Source organism: Salarias fasciatus, chromosome 4 (assembly GCF_902148845.1).
Source record: "Salarias fasciatus chromosome 4, fSalaFa1.1, whole genome shotgun sequence".
Taxonomy (NCBI): Eukaryota; Metazoa; Chordata; class Actinopteri; order Blenniiformes; family Blenniidae; genus Salarias; species Salarias fasciatus.
The window spans coordinates 21,556,107-21,571,899 of NC_043748.1; the positions used below are offsets into that span (position 1 = coordinate 21,556,107).

The 15,793-nt window shown below is 49.9% G+C and overlaps 2 protein-coding genes across 2 annotated transcripts; one reads left to right on the forward strand and one right to left on the reverse strand.

Moving 5' to 3' along the window:
* Positions 1 to 119: 119 nt before the first annotated feature.
* Positions 120 to 5,077, forward strand: anapc2 (anaphase promoting complex subunit 2). The gene is made up of 14 exons (XM_030089549.1): positions 120 to 457; positions 746 to 995; positions 1,074 to 1,413; positions 1,561 to 1,693; positions 1,779 to 1,980; positions 2,093 to 2,212; positions 2,312 to 2,429; positions 2,549 to 2,727; positions 2,797 to 2,938; positions 3,033 to 3,108; positions 3,208 to 3,411; positions 4,182 to 4,314; positions 4,403 to 4,644; positions 4,725 to 5,077. Exons 1-14 carry the CDS (start codon positions 359 to 361, stop codon positions 4,932 to 4,934), a joined length of 2,448 nt encoding a protein of 815 aa, XP_029945409.1. The 5' UTR covers positions 120 to 358; the 3' UTR covers positions 4,935 to 5,077.
* Positions 5,078 to 5,816: 739 nt separating this feature from the next.
* LOC115387079 (ras-related protein Rab-35) lies at positions 5,817 to 14,489 on the reverse strand. Its single transcript, XM_030089621.1, has 7 exons — positions 14,354 to 14,489; positions 11,096 to 11,590; positions 10,004 to 10,054; positions 9,698 to 9,821; positions 9,477 to 9,601; positions 7,524 to 7,648; positions 5,817 to 7,379 (listed from the first exon to the last, which is right to left on the reverse strand). Exons 2-7 carry the CDS (start codon positions 11,148 to 11,150, stop codon positions 7,230 to 7,232), a joined length of 630 nt encoding a protein of 209 aa, XP_029945481.1. The 5' UTR covers positions 11,151 to 11,590; positions 14,354 to 14,489; the 3' UTR covers positions 5,817 to 7,229.
* Between the last annotated feature and the right edge of the window lie 1,304 nt (positions 14,490 to 15,793).

Here is a 15,793-nt window from a genome sequence, read left to right on the forward strand (position 1 = left end):
TGTTGTCTGTTATTTGTGTCAGTGACCGGAAGAGGGCAGCACTCAACATAAATAAAGATTCCGTAGAAGAAGAAAGAAGAGCCATGCCGAAAAAAGATAGAAGAGAAGAAGAAGAAGAAGCCAAATAACCCGCGGAGCCGGGAGCGACCTCACGATGTGACATTTAACTTCAAAATACAGAGAGAGCGGTCATGTTTTCACTAAAATATATATCCGGAAGGTGTTGAGAGTAGCATCAGCGATGACCCGCGTTTTTAAATGTCTGCGTTGGACGTTTTAGGACGATTAGAAACAGCCGAAGTTTAAATCTGACGTTTCCTGAAGCGACTTTGTAACGTGGGAAGAAAAACCTGAGAAGATGGAGGACGTCGCCATGGAGCCGGACTCAGTGGACCTGTCGGGACCGGAACCTCACCACAGGGTCTCCGCTGCGTGGGACGCCGTCACCGCGGAGCTGGTGAGTGGGTCCGAGAGCCGGGGCAGGGGGGCTGGGTGACCCGGGAGGGCTGCTGCGGAACTCCAGTCACATCTGTCAGGATTTAAAGTTTTCTCCTTTATTACTGCAGTTTACAGGCCGACAGATCCCTAGAAACCACATTCAGCTTTGATTCTGTTATTTTTATCTGCACGTGCAGACTGAAACCAGGAGCATTCTCACCACACACACGCACGCACGCACGCACGCACGCACACACACACACACACACGCACAGTCCAGCTGTACGTCCTGTCCCTGTGTTTTCAGGTGTCCGCGGACCCCTCCATGTCAGACCGGGACCTGTCGGACGCCCTGGCCCTGCTGAGCCGCCGGGGCCTGAGCCGGCTCCTGGGCCCCTGGCTCCTGGAGACGCTGCAGCTGCGCCTGTCATCCAGCGTGGTCCCCGAGTTCTGGTCCGGGCTCCACCAGCCAGAGAACGAGCTGCAGGAGAGGGACCGGGCCCTGGTCCTGCTGAGGGCCTTCCGGACCCTGCTGGACCGTCTGGACCCCTTCCTGAGTGAGACCTCACACCCGGATCTGTTCGCTCCCTGTTTGCGTCCGCCACTCTGAGCCGCCTCCTCCTCTTCCTCCTCAGATGGGCTGCAGAGGCTCGGGACCTGGCAGGAGGAGGGCCGCGGGGGGCTCAGCGGCCCCGGGCCCCGGGGCCTCCGGGAGCGGGCCTTCACCTCCATCCGGGCCTTGCTGCTCTTCTCGCCGGTGCCCGTCCTGCAGGAGCGAGTGCTGGAGTTCTACAGCCGCACCTTCTCCATCTACATGAAGCCGCAGGGCGGCGAGGAGGGCGGCCCCGCGGCGCCCGAGGGCTCCGACGACCCCCAGGCGTCCGAGGGCGGGGCCTGCCCGGGCTGCGGCGTCCCGGCGCCGGCCTGCTGGTGTCAGGAGGCGATGGAGCTCCTGCAGGAGCTCAGCCAGATGCTGTGAGAGCCGCAGACCGGCCACCATCACAATCCACAGAGCCAGGAGAGGGGGGGAAATTAAGAGTGTGTGTGTGTGTGTGTGTGTGGTGTGTGTGTGGTGTGTGTGTGTGTGTGTGGTGTGTGTGTGTGTGTGTGGTGTGTGTGTAGCTGGAGGCTGCAGCTGCTGCAGTGGGTCAGCACGGAGGCCGTCACCTCCATCCTGCACCGGCTCATCGAGCAGCGGATGGAGCAGCACTGCCGCGGCGAGTACGAGCGCTCCTTCCTGCTGGACTTCCAGGAGGTGAGGCCACGCCCCCCTCGCCGCCCGGCACAGCTTCCGACCGGAGGCTCCCCGGTAACCCGTTATCGTGTGTGTGTGTGAGCAGTGGCTGGAGCTGGTGCTGGGCTGGCTGAGCAAGGTGTTCATCGGAGAGAAGGACGGAGACTGCGATGGCGATGGAGCGGCGCCCGGAGGCCCGGGAGGCCCCGGCAGCACGGTCCTGAAGCAGTGGAGGTGTCACATGCATCAGTTCTTCTGCAAGACCTACGTCAGCATGAGGATCGAGGAGCTGTTCAGCATCATCAGAGGTGAAAACGGATAAAGACGGAGGAAATGAACCTTCAAAACAGATCGATGAATACCTTTTCTATTCCATTCTGGTTTTTCTCTGACTTTCTACTTGCGGATTTTTTCATCCAGATTTCCCAGAATCCAAAGCGGCCATCGAGGACCTGAAGTTCTGTCTGGAGCGGACCAATCAGAGGCAGCAGCTGCTCAGCTCGCTCAAATCTGCGTTTGAGAGTCGTCTGCTTCACCCGGGTCAGTGAACGCATCGCGGCCGCGCTGCGCTCGGGTTCCGCGCACATTTTAACGGCTTTAGCAGAAACCTGCAGGTGTGTGTCCTCCCCCCCGCTGCAGGCGTCCACACGTCCGACATCCTCACAGTTTACATCTCGGCCATCAAAGCGCTCCGAGAGCTCGACCCGTCCATGGTCATCCTGCACGTGGCCTGTCAGCCCATCCGCAAGTACCTGAGGTCAGCGCACGCACGCACGCACGCACGCACGCACGCACGCACGCACGCACGCACGCGCGCGCGCGCGCGCGCGTCATCAGGTCGCTGAGTTTCGCTGAAGCTGTGGTGGTGCGTTCAAGGACCCGTCACGACACGGTGCGTCAGATCGTGGCCGGGCTCACCGGCGACTCGGAGGGCTGCTCCGACCTGGCGGCCGAGCTGTCCCGGGGCGACCCCGTGACCCTGGAGATGCAGGACAGCGACGACGAGGGCGCCGGCCCGGAGGACTGGACCCCGGACCCCACCGACGCCGTGCCCGGTCAGTGAACGCACCACGGGATCCGCCACAGTGGAGGATCCCAACTGACCGGCGTTCCTCCCCCCTCAGATAAAACGGGCTCCAAGCGGCGCTCGTCGGACATCATCAGCCTGCTGGTCAGCATCTACGGCAGCAAGGACATCTTCATCGACGAGTACAGAGCCGTGCTGGCCGACCGGCTGCTCCACCAGCTCAACTACAACACGGCCAGGTACGCCCGAACGCACCACGCACGGCCCCGACAGCCCCGACGGATACAGCAGTGGTATTTTTGACCTCTGACCTCTCCGTGGTCTCGGCTGCAGGGAGATCCGGAACGTGGAGCTGCTCAAGCTTCGGTTTGGAGATTCTCACATGCATTACTGCGAAGTCATGCTAAAGGTGAGCCGGCGCTTCGTCCGTCTGTCTGCTTTCTGTGCGGCTGGCGCTGAGGCCCGTGTGTGTGACTGTGTGTGTGCGCGTGCGCGTGTGGACCTCCAGGACATGGCGGACTCCCGTCGGATCAACAGTAACATCCGCGAGGAGGAGCAGCGGCTGAGCGAGGAGGAGCAGCCGCCGCTCTCGCTGTCGGCCATCATCCTGTCGTCGGAGTTCTGGCCCAGCCTGAAGGAGGAGAAGCTGGAGCTGCCGCCGGTGGTGTGCCAGGCCATGGAGGCGTACACACACCGCTACGAGAAGCTCAAGGTGACCCTCACACACACACACACACACACACACACTCCTTTAGTCTGAACGAGGGAAGGGTTAGTGAGGCCGATCCAGCTTTCAGCTGATTCCACTAGCTTAAAGTCAGCTGGCAGTTTAAACAAAGAAAATAAATGACAATAAATAATCAAATGTGACCCAGAATTGATCCCTGAGGAACTCCAACCTCATGTTTACCAGTACTAGAAAGTAAATAAAGTGAATACTGAAGTTTTTAAATGCTACAGTCACCACTGTATCAGACTGTAGAACATCTACAAAAACAAGACGAATCAATTATTCCTTTGTAAAAAAAATAAATAAATGAGAAAATCAAGATTTTCAATTCCGGAAGTAAAATTTCACTTCTGTTTGATTTAACTATGTTCAACCCAACATTAAAATAAAGGGAACCCAAAGTTGATCCCTGAGGAACACCTCATTGATTCATTATTCACTTTACCTTTAGCTGCATGTCTCACAAACTGTAAATAATATTCTAAAAATCAAATTTTCTTAAATAAAACCAATCTTTTCTTTATAAACTGCTCATTCAAAATGGAAGATGACCCTGTATTGCTCCCTGAGGAACTCCAAGTGTTTTGTTGACAAAGAGAGAAAACGGTTCATATAATAAATCTGTCACTGCTACATTTTCTGTGTCTTTAACCCACGATTCTCCTTTAAAATGTCTGAAACATCAGTTTTCTTCTGGATCGTTTTGTGGAATGTGAGATGAAGCAGTGATGACCTTTGACCTGTGTCTGCAGGCCATGAGGACGCTGAGCTGGAAGCCTCACCTGGGCTCCGTCACGCTGAACGTGGAGCTGGAGGACCGGACCCTGATCGACCTCACCGTGTCGCCCATCCACGCCGCCATCATCCTGCACTTCCAGGACAAAAGTACGGGCGCCGCGCCTGGAAAACATGCCACCCCGAATCACACCTCGCCGTGTGGCCTTTGACCTCCCGTCTCCCCCCCTCCCTCCAGGCTCATGGACGCTGGAGGAGCTGAGCGCTCAGATGGGGGCGCCGCAGGAGCTGCTGCACAGGAAGCTGGCGCTGTGGCAGCAGCACGGTGTGCTGCGGGAGGAGGCGCCCGGCCGCTACTGCGTGGTGGAGACGGGCTCCAGCGGCGAGCGGCTGGAGAGGGGCGTGATGCTGATCGACAGCGACGAGGAGCGGGACTCCAACACCACCACGCAGTCCGAGCAGCGGGAGGAGAAGCTGCAGGTGGGTCCGCCGTGACAAACCGCTGTCGCCATGGCGACAGAAGCACGCCGCTTCACCCACGTATGCGTGTGTGTGCACAGCTGTTCTGGGCCTACATCCAGGCCATGCTGACCAACCTGGACAGCATGACACTGGAGCGGATCCACTCCATGCTGCGGATGTTCGTCGCCACGGGACCCGTCGTCACGGAGATGGACGTCAACGAGCTGGAGGCCTTCCTGCAGAGGAAGGTCCGGGACCACCAGCTCATCCAGTCCGCCGGCGTCTACAGGCTGCCCAAGTCCAACTGACGGGGGCGGAGCGGGCGGCGCGCTGCGTTCAGGCGCGCGCGGGAAACGCAGGACATTGATAAAACACTGACTGAAGTTCCAGTTCTGTGTTTTCCCAGGTCACCTGAATGCAACACGATTTTAAATAAAGACTGTTGAAATAAAACTGGAAGCTGGAGCGTCAGATTGTTTTCATATGTGAATTTATGGCACTAGGAAACATTTTTATGGAATATTGGATTGCTCCAAAACCAGCGGGTCACTTAAACCTGACTGAAGACATTAAAAACTGTGTTTAAAGGCTAAGGATTAATTTGACTTCCTGACCTGGGTGAAGCTCTGCCCTGAAATTGAACTTTCAGACTCATCGCTCTTCTTCCAGCACGCTTCTGTTTCCTGGATACTCTCGTATCGTTCTCCATCAAAAGATACGAATGCTTAAGTTACATGTTCGAGGTAAAAGCAGCCTGAACTGGAGGTGAACATGAGTTTGGATAAACTCACCGATACGCTTCGGTTCAGGAACCGCTTGCAGCCCAGTTTCATCCCGAGTGGCAAACAGAACTAGAATAACTTTTAGATTTAAACCCTGAAAGTTTTTTTTATACGGTTCATGTGATGAAAATGGAGATATTCACACAAATTCAAACAATTACTAAACCTAGTCAATTGTAATGAAACCTACTGATGTTAAAGGGGCTGTACCATGCTTTTTTTTAGCTAGACCAAACCCTAGAAATGGCATTAACATGGTAACCTTATGAATTAATGGCAATTGAGCTTTCATCAGTTCTGGTATTTAGAATTTGCAGGGATCAGTGCACAGAAATATTGATTTACTGATTAAAGCGATATTTGTCCTGGAGAAGTTGAACAGATCTCAGCGTCACGCAGACATTCTGGATTTATTGCTTTATTTGGACACAATGAAGGAAACAGACACTGAAGGACTTTGGGCTTGTGTTTTAAACACTCTTTAAAAGTCTCTGCTCAGCGGCCCACAGACACACACACACACACACACACACACACACACACACACACACACGTTAAAGTTCCCCTTTCGTTCCCTCTCAGTGGTTAAATACTGGGTTTACATTAAGACAGAAGCGAGAGATTCAGACTCTGGAGCCCGGGTAAAGCGTCACACCAGCACGTTTCCACCGTTCCTCAGGGGGCTTTGGTCCCTCGCACATCAGAGCAGGAAGACGGGAGTTTTAAAGCCCGTCGTCCGTCCCTCTAAGACAGTGCAGGATGTGCATGCTTGTCCCTTTTAAAGCCGGTACTGTGGCTGCAGTTGGCTGGTTCAGGACCGCCCTGACGCTCAGGTTTTGCTGGGCTGAAAGGCTCCGGCTGCTTTTAAACGCATTTTAATTCATTAAAAAAACACAAGAAAAAAACAAACAAAACACTGTAGGAATTAAAAGTGAAATTAAAACGGCCTCTCATTAGACAAGAACCAACATCTCTAGTTCCTCTTGATTATTTCAGTGTGTGAGAAAAACCTGTTGACTCTAGACACGCCCATATCACCTAAGACACGCCCCCTTCAGAGGAGCCACACCCACAGAGAATGTAGCATGAAGCTAGCTCTACAGCTAACAATGAGCCGGTACCTGTTGGTAACCAGAGCCACGCCCACTTAGCGAAGACACGCCCCCTTTTCAAAGTCAGTTCTCACATGAGATACTGGGAACGACTGATGTGGGTGTGTCTGATGGTAAAGTGGGCGTGTCCTGCAGAAATCTGGTTAAACACACACAAAACCTTTGTTAATATTTCCTTTGATTGGTTTATAATTCATTCTGTCAGTGAAAATCATTTAATTTATTAAAACAAAGTGAACAAGTTGAGAGACGGCGGTACTGAAGTGGACATGTTGACGTAGACACGCCCGCCGCTGTAAGACACGCCCACTTCAGTTTGATTTGTACGACTTGAAAAAGTAAACAACACAAGAGAGATGATGAACTGACGGGACGACACGCCCACCTCAGTACCCGACTTGTCCATCAACGGCTGGGCGTGGTTAAGTGGGCGTGTCCGTAAGCGCAGAGCATGGATTCTGATGTCAGAGTAGGCGTGCCACCATAGCCCCGCCCCTTCATGGAGGACACACCCATATTTGGCATAGAGGTGAGAAGTGGGCGTGTCTCTCTTGCTTCCTCTCGTTTCCTCTCACAGGCAGTGGAACACAGCCGACGCACCGGCTCCGTTCCCGAAGTTCTGTGCGCTCCAGCAGCGTGTAAATCCCGCCGTTACCTGCAGGGGGCGCCTGCTGCAGGCTGAAAGCGTCCGCCTCCCTCCGCGTCGGCCTCAGCAGCACTTCTTGCCCCTCTTGCGGCGGTCGCGGTCTCGGTGGGCGTTGATGTTGACCGTGTCCTTCTCGCGCTCGCGCTCCCTCTCCGCCCGGTTCTGGCTCTGCTTCTTGGCCCTCAGGACCATCCGGGTGAAGGCCATGAACATCTGGAGGAGACACGGCGGCGGCCATTAAAGACCCTCAGCCCGCTCCTGTCGCCTGGACGCTCAGGACGGCGAGTCGCACACGACGGCCGACCGTGAAGTTCTAGTTTCCACTCGGTGAATTTAAACCGGAAGGTTTTCTCTCACCTCCTCCACGTTCACGTTCTCTTTGGCGCTCGTCTCGAACACTCGAACGCCCACCGACTCCCCGAAGCGCACGGCATCCTGGGTATCCACCTGCTTCCGGGTCGGGTCGTCATTCTTGTTTCCCACTGATCGCACGCACACACGCACACACACACACAGGAAGTTTGAATCTCTTTGATTCTCTTTAACTCTGCTCTCATATAAAATCCTAATGCGAAAGGATTTGTTTGTGTGCGTTTCATAACTTGCTTCACTTCACCTTGAAAACTAAAAGTAAAATAAAAATATACATCTGAAAACAACAGAACTGAAGAAATTCACTAAACCAAAATACATCGTATTTAACTGTGTATCTCCTTCTGTTTGCACATAGTTTATTTGAATAAATAACTTAAAAATCTTTTCTCCTCTTGAAAAAACTTTCAAGAGGAGAAATTTCCCCTTGTGGGACTAATAAAGGCCTAATTCATTTATTCATTCAAAAAAATAAAAAATAAAGCTTCTCATGTCCAGAATAAGCCCTTATGAGAAGGAATGCAACAAAGGTCGTGACGTCGCCCGGCATGGCGCAGCCGGGGCTCCATCCTGGAGCCAGGCCTGGGGTTGGGGCTCGTAAGCGAGCGCCTGGTGGCCGGGCCTGTGCCCACGGGGCCCGGCCGGGCTCAGCCCGAAGGGCCGACGTGGGCCTGACCTCCGGTGGGCTCACCACCCACCGAGGGAACCGTAGGGGCCGGGCGCAGTGTGGATTGGGTGGCAGCCGAAGGCAGGCTGCCCGGCGACCCGATCCCCGGACACAGAGACTGGCTCTAGGGATATGGAATGTCACCTCGTTGGCGGGGAAGGAGCCCGAGCTTGTGAGGGAGGTCGAGAGGTAGCGGCTAGATATAGTCGGGCTCACCTCCACACAGCCGGGGCTCTGGAACCCAACCTCTCGAGAAGGGCTGGACTCTCCACTTCTCTGGCGTTGCCCGCGGTGAGAGGCGGCGGGCTGGTGGGGGTTTGCTTACAGCCCCACAGCTCAGCCAGGTGTTGGAGTTCACCCCAGTCAACCAGAGGGTCGCATCCCTGCGCCTTCGGGTCGGGGATAGGTGCCTCACTGTTGTCTCGGCTTATGGGCCGAACAGCAGTGCAGAGGACCCGGCCTTCCTGGAGTCCCTGAAAGGGGTGCTGGACAGTGCTCCAACTGGGGACTCCATGGTTCTACTGGGGGACTTCAACGCCCACGTGGGCAGCGACAGTGAGACCTGGAGGGGGTGACTGGATCGCACGGCCTCCCTGATCTGAACCCGAGTGGTGTTCTGTTACTGGACTTCTGTGCTCGTCACAGTTTGTCCATAACAAACACCATGTTCGAGCACAGGGGGGTCCACAAGTGCACTTGGCACAAGGACACCCTAGGTCGGAGGTCGCTGATCGACTCTGGCGGCAGACCCCCGGGCCCCCCGGTGCGGTGCGCCACCCCAGCGGCGGGCCCGCCGGCGAGCGCAGAGTTTCTCACACCCTCCGGGGCCGGACCCAGATCGCGGAGCCAGGGCCCAGCTTCCCTACCCGAGCCCCCCCCGATGTCTCTCGGCTGGCCTGGGAACGCCTTGGGATCGTCCCAGAGGAGCTGGAGGAAGAGTCTGGGGACAGGGAAGTCTGGGCATCCCTGCTGAGACTGCTGCCACCGCGACCCGGCCCCAGATAAGCGGTAGAAAATGGAAAATGGAATGTCCACAATATACAATAATGTCTGGTAAAACGTTAGAATGAAAAACTGAAACAAATCTCAGTCATACATTTTGATTTCCACAATGTTTCTATAAAATAAGAAGTGAATCAGAAACAGTGAATTGGTAAAACGTTCCTGAATTTACAGACTGAATGACCTTCGTGCAAATATCCAGGAATCTGAGTTCTGGAAAAATGATGAAATGACTTCCTGCAACCTGTAAAACGTTTTCTGGGACGTACCGAGGATTTTACAGACGGTGTCGCAGTTCTGAGAGATTTCATTCAACCACCGCTTCACGTTCACAAACGACTCCGGGTTGGTCACGTCGTACACGATGATCACGCCGTGAGTGTTTCTGTAGTACCTGAGGGGAGAGGGGGCGGGGCTTAGACAGAGGAGGAGGAGGAGGAGGAGGAGGAGGAGGAGGGAGAGGCTGGAGGAGGGTTTAGGGCTTGGTTACGTGGAGGTGATGGTCCTGAACCTCTCCTGACCCGCCGTGTCCCAGATCTGCAGCTTCACACGCTCCCCTTCGATGTCCACCGTCCGGATCTTAAAGTCCACACCGATGGTGGTGATGTAGCTGCCTGCAGGTACCAATCACAGGACAGAGTGAAACACAGCAGGGACCAATCAGAGCACAGTGTGACACAGTAAACTGAAACTGCTCCTCAGTTCACCGTTTGTGTCGTCAGAAAAACGCCCTGTTCCTGATAAAGAGTCTGATGTCAGAGGAGATAAAATACCAGAGAGCCGAGTTGAGACTCACCAGAGAAGGAGTTATCTGCGAAGCGGAGCAGGAGGCTGCTTTTCCCCACATCTGAGGATCAAACAGAGGAGAGAGGCCCAGGTGAAACCACAGCCCTGCAGCTCAGAGGACTCCAGCTGCTCACAGCCACACAGGTCCGATCATAAACACTCCTGAGATCACGGCTGTGCTACATCCTGAAGAACGGCTGGAGTTACTCCTCCAGACAGTGAACATGGAAAGTAACTAAAGTTACTCTTGTATTGCTAAATGAATAAATCTATCAGAGGGGGGAAGATGCTCTATAATCTGGACCATAGCTGAAATTACATCAACTGGAGGAAGAACATCAAAAACCTGAATGCTTTTGGAAGTTAGAGCGGGGAAGAAGCCAAAAACAGAAACAAACTGGGGAATAAAAGTGGCAATAATCAAACAGAGTAATAAAACACCAAGTGCGAACAGTTAGAAATAATTTGGACTAAAAAGTCTGATTTTTTTTTTCTTTTTGCCACAAAATGAATTTTCTACATTAAAACAACGATTCTTCTGATGCTGCAAAGGCAGCTGATCAGCCTGCTGCGAACACGTCTCCGTCCAACTGAGGGTTAAATGAAGGGAATAGTTTGTTGTGGGAAGGCGGGGCGGACCTGTCCGGGCAAATGGAGGAGAAAGTGAAAGCAGGACACGGAGCTGAGAGCTGAAACCTTTCACCTTCACTGCGTCTGAGCTGGAGAGAGCTGGAGACACCTGACTGCAGACCCATTCCTGAACACTCCTCCACTGAAATTCTCAAATAAACCATCAAATTAAAATGTCTACTCTCAAACTGGTACTTTGTTAGAATGTTCCCAACTCAAAGTGGGTTTTTACTCAGATGAAGGCCCTGAAAAACCTCAGTTTCTCACTTTACAGAGATTATTCTGAGGTTTTTCCTCTCATCGGTTTTCCAGAGTGACTGATGATGATCTGACTTCAGCCTGAAGTCGTCTGACGGCGACGTGACGACAGTTTCTCAGGAGTGAGGGAAGAATTGGGAGTGGTGTAAATACGAGCAGCTGTGAACTTTCTGCTGACGTGAGGCGAGTGCAGCGGCGGGTCGGAGGTACTGACTGGAGTCTCCGATGATCAGCAGCTTGAAGAGATGGTTGTAGTCCTTCCCGGCCATCTGAGCGACCCTGTCCTGCACCTCCCAGTCAAAAAAAGCAGGAAGTGATCTTCCTCCTCCACCCTGTAAACGCTCAGTGTCTCAGAAACCGCAGGCCGTGGGACATTTCCAGTTCGATACACGCACGTTGAAAATAGAGAATCTGCTGGTTTTCAGGTTCAGTTTCACATCATCGTTGGAGTGAAAACTCAGCAGCTCCAGATGAATGCAGCGTTTCTGAGGAGAGCTGTGCCCATGATGCTGCCTCCACCTGCTGCTCCCTCACAGGCCTCGGTCCAGTCCCTCCAGAGCGTCCTCACATCTCAGACGGCGCTCCGCTGCTCAGTCATACCCCGATCCCTTTTTAAACGAAGCCTTCCTCTTTCTGTCTGAGTCACTTCATGTCCTCTGGTGGTGGATGTGAACGAGTCCTGGTGTCCGGCTCAGTCCTGGATGCAACGCTGCAAAATAGAGAGAGAGCAGACTGTCAGAAGGTCACATCAGCTGCTTTCTGATTGCAGCCCCTCCTTTATTTACCTCCCCAAACAGCAGCTGAGTCACTAAACACAACTGGACCCGCCCCCCCCCCTAGCAGCAACAGAATCTAAAGCCCCTGACAGGGGCGGTTGTTGCCCTCTCATTTCTCCCATTATTCTGAATCATCAGGTGAAACAGAGGATATGTATGTTGGCTCACTGCGGGACGGTTTTCCATGGAATCAGGAAAGGCTGAGACCCGGAAAAGTCTGTCAATCCCGCTGCAGCTCGCTGCACAGCAGACAACGCGACGCTTCGCATCGGAAAATCGCCATTTAACAACCTTTTTACAGACAGTACGAGGCAACAGCTCTAACGGGAAAACTTCACAATCTCGTTTTATGAATAACAAATCTCCCTCATTCGGCTCGAACAGAATCTAAAGAAAGTTCTTTTAACCCTATAAAACAAGTAGAAATGTAATGACTTTGCTAGCAGCTAGCGCTTGGATTTGACCTGGCGATGAACGAAGGAAAGCAGTGAAAAGTTAAGTGGAGATATCTATTTTCTGGGTTTAATTAAAGGCAACCCCGTAAATAAACAAGACGGATTAAAGTGTCATACATGACGATTCAAAAACAGACCTAAATCGCGTATAATCGGAGGCTGAATACCTTCAAACAGACGCGGTCATTATCTTGCGGATATTTTTAACGGAGTCTGGTACAAAACTGATAGGAATCTAAGATCACTACCAATGACTCAAATAATTTAACATTTATGTGACAGCCTCACTGCTATTCTTTATTTAGATGTCAGAAATCAAATGTCATTAATCAAAGCGGACAAGTCTTGCAGACTGCAACAGAGGCTAAAAGCAGCCCGTGCAACAGTGTCCCTCAGCCGAGAAGAGCAGAGCGAATCTCCGCTTTGAAAAATTACGATTTAACAATTTCCTTTAAAACAGCAAAAACAAAGATATCTAACAATACAATTGAACATTTCCCTGAGACGTAAGATGGTTTGATTTTATCCGGCTACCACAGGATGACAAAAGATCAGTTTATTCCGTTAAAATTAAGAGATGTTTGTGACACATTCAGCAATTTGTGCTTCGATTCGACTTCGAGATCAATGAAGGAAAACGTATAATAATTGCAATAACATATTGGCTGCAAGTGTAATTCTTAACAGAGATGTCCATCTAAACCAGACGATTTAAACGGGAGACATAGCGTTAGAAAAAAACACGAGGCTTGGTTATAATGTAAAGGCAAATGACTGAACGATGCAGTAGAACCATTTTTTGCTGATATTTTGAATGGAGTCTGGTGTGAAACTAATACAGTGCTGCCGCTGAGCTAACAGGCTAATAGACGCACAAACAGCAAGACGAAACTCCGCCGCAAAAATGGTTATTTAACGAATGACAGTAAGACGCTGGACTATCGTGACATTTCCTGACGTATATGTGCCAAAACTGTGATTCTACCCCAAGTTAACTGGTATTTTACTGCAGTTTAGGAGTAACAGTTTCTGACTGCACATAATATACAAAAAAAAAAAATTATTAATTAAACGACCACAATATTATGTATTTACACAGGACGAATTAAAGCAGACAACTTGGTGTTTCAGGAAAGAGTCATGAATCTGAGACATAAAGAGGTTGGAAGGGCTCAATGAGCGAATTCACTGTATTTTGAATGAAGTCTGGCGAAAAAGTTTTCTTCCAGGGAAAACCTTTGATTAATCAAATACAGTTTTGATAACTTTTGATAAAATAATTTTTTGATAAAATAACGGATCCATTATTTGCGCAGCACAATCGGTAGTTCGCGCACAATCTCCTAAAAGCGAGTTTTACCCAAAACTGTATATTTTGTATATGCAGTACTGCATTTAGTATCAAAGCAACTTCAGCACTAAAAGTTTATTTCAATGCAGTATCCAAAGAAGACGAATTTAAGTATATCGCTTAAAGTCTGAGGAGGTTTTACATCACTGAGCAGATAAGAGAAATAAATACAAACCTAATCATTTGAGCTTTTAAACCAAGTCTGGTGTTACTTTAATCACGTTTTTTGACAGGGGACAAAACTCAAAATAAACTCTCAAAAAACGTTTACAAATGTGGAAATAGGTCATTATGGCTCAATCGACGTGCAAATAAGAAAATGGGAAGATGATTATAGAAGTTTACACTTTAAAGCTCACCCGGTGAAGTTCGAATAGATGACACGCCAAACTCCCAGCGAAAAATCATTGCTTTTCACTAAAACTCAATATCAGGACATTCATTGGATATCAACTAATAAATTAACTAAAACAAAATAAACACACAGACGATACCTTGCATACGGCACGCATTAGACGACTTCGCTCTGACACTTTTAGACATTTAACAGCAGTTTATTCAAAGAGTTAATAGAAACTGCCAGGCAGCTGACTGTTGGAGGTAAACGTCCGAGCAGAACGAAACTACACATACAGAAAACATTCCATAAGTTTTGATTAACCTCAGCCGAATTCACCAACAGAACACAATAATCAGGAAAAACTCTGGTATCCATGTGTTAACAGGTGTTTCGGCGATGACACGGCAGAAATCCTTAAACCCTCCGGGCTGGTGGAGGCAGTCCGGCGCTGCGGCTCCGGGCCTGGAAGTGGCCCCGTCGGGTCGGGAAGGGAAAACTTGTGACTCCTCGGAGAAACTTCGAAGCAGCTTCGGGGAGAAAACAAACTTACTGCGGTCATCCTGCGCGGGACGCGGAGCTCCCACCGTGGCTCACGTCTCCATCCCCCCCGCGGTAAGGCGCCGGTTTGAGTCCGGGAGCAGTGCGCTGGGTCGCGGCTCCGCTGTGAGTCTCCCGGCGGAACCTCCGCGGACCACACCTGCGCACCATCCTAGGCTGCGTTCAGGGCGCCTGGGAAAAACCGCCTTCAGCACCAAACCGACTGGAGTCATTCCTGTTCATCATCAGGCTTAAATCATATATAATTTCAGAAAATACTCTCAGTGTTATGTAATTTTTCATTATTCACAGTTTTATGATCATTGCATTATCCTTAACTGACTTTAGAAATATGTGTATTTTGATTATAAATTGTAAATCTATCAATAAATATGTATAAATCACAGGTGTCATGTTGTTAAAAGTTGATGAAAGTTACAAACGCCAGCCAGAAGAGCCTACTTTAAATCATTGCATGTATCATCACATTTTAATAGTAAAAATTACATGTTGTACTTGAGTACTCAACTAATGGTACATGGCTGAAATTATACTCAAAAGCAGATGGAAACATTGTGAGGATACTAACAAGCCAAGAATATTTTCTAAAAATATTCTATCAATTAGTTTTTAAGATTTAAAACCTCTTTGTGAAGGACTGGATTCATTCTACAAACAAAACTAAAGCAATGCGAGCTCCAGTAATCACAGATGAAGATTGATCCAATATAGGAAATAACCAACTCCACAGTTTTGGAGGGAATTCTCCTGGAATTTACTTCTTTACTACTCCCAAAAATTAAAATCAGGCAGATCCATGTGTGAAAAGCATGCTGGAGAAACTGAACATTTATATGTAGATCAGTCTCATTGAGACCTGGATGTGAACTCCTCAGATGTTTGGTTCTATTTTCACGTAAAGTGTCCAAAAGAAGGATAAATATCTGTTTTACAGACTGAAAGCGAACCATCACGAGAAAACGAGGTGAAGAAACACCAACAAACCTGTCATTTGTTCTTATATTTGTGTATGAAAAGGTTTATCAACAGTTGTTGACTGTATTAGAGCCTTTTTTATCATTTCATACTGAGTCAAATGTAAAAGTACAGTTAGAGTAGAAACCCGACTCTTCTGATTCAATTTCTTTTCATGTATTTTGCTTTTACTTAATTGCCTTTCCTTTTCTGAAACTATTTCTATAGTGGGATGTATGAATAATAAAAAGACATTTTTATTTAATTTTCATTTTATTACATTTTCATGATTTATAAGCACTCCTACTATATCATTTATGTTTCACTGCTGCTTCACTGGAACATTATTTTATTTGTCCAATTGAAATGCAGAGTGTGAACACACACACTAGGGAAAAAAAAAAAAAAAAAAAAAAAAAAAAACGCTGACATGTTTGAGCCTGATTGCAACAGGAGTCGTTTCCGGTTAAAGTTGTGA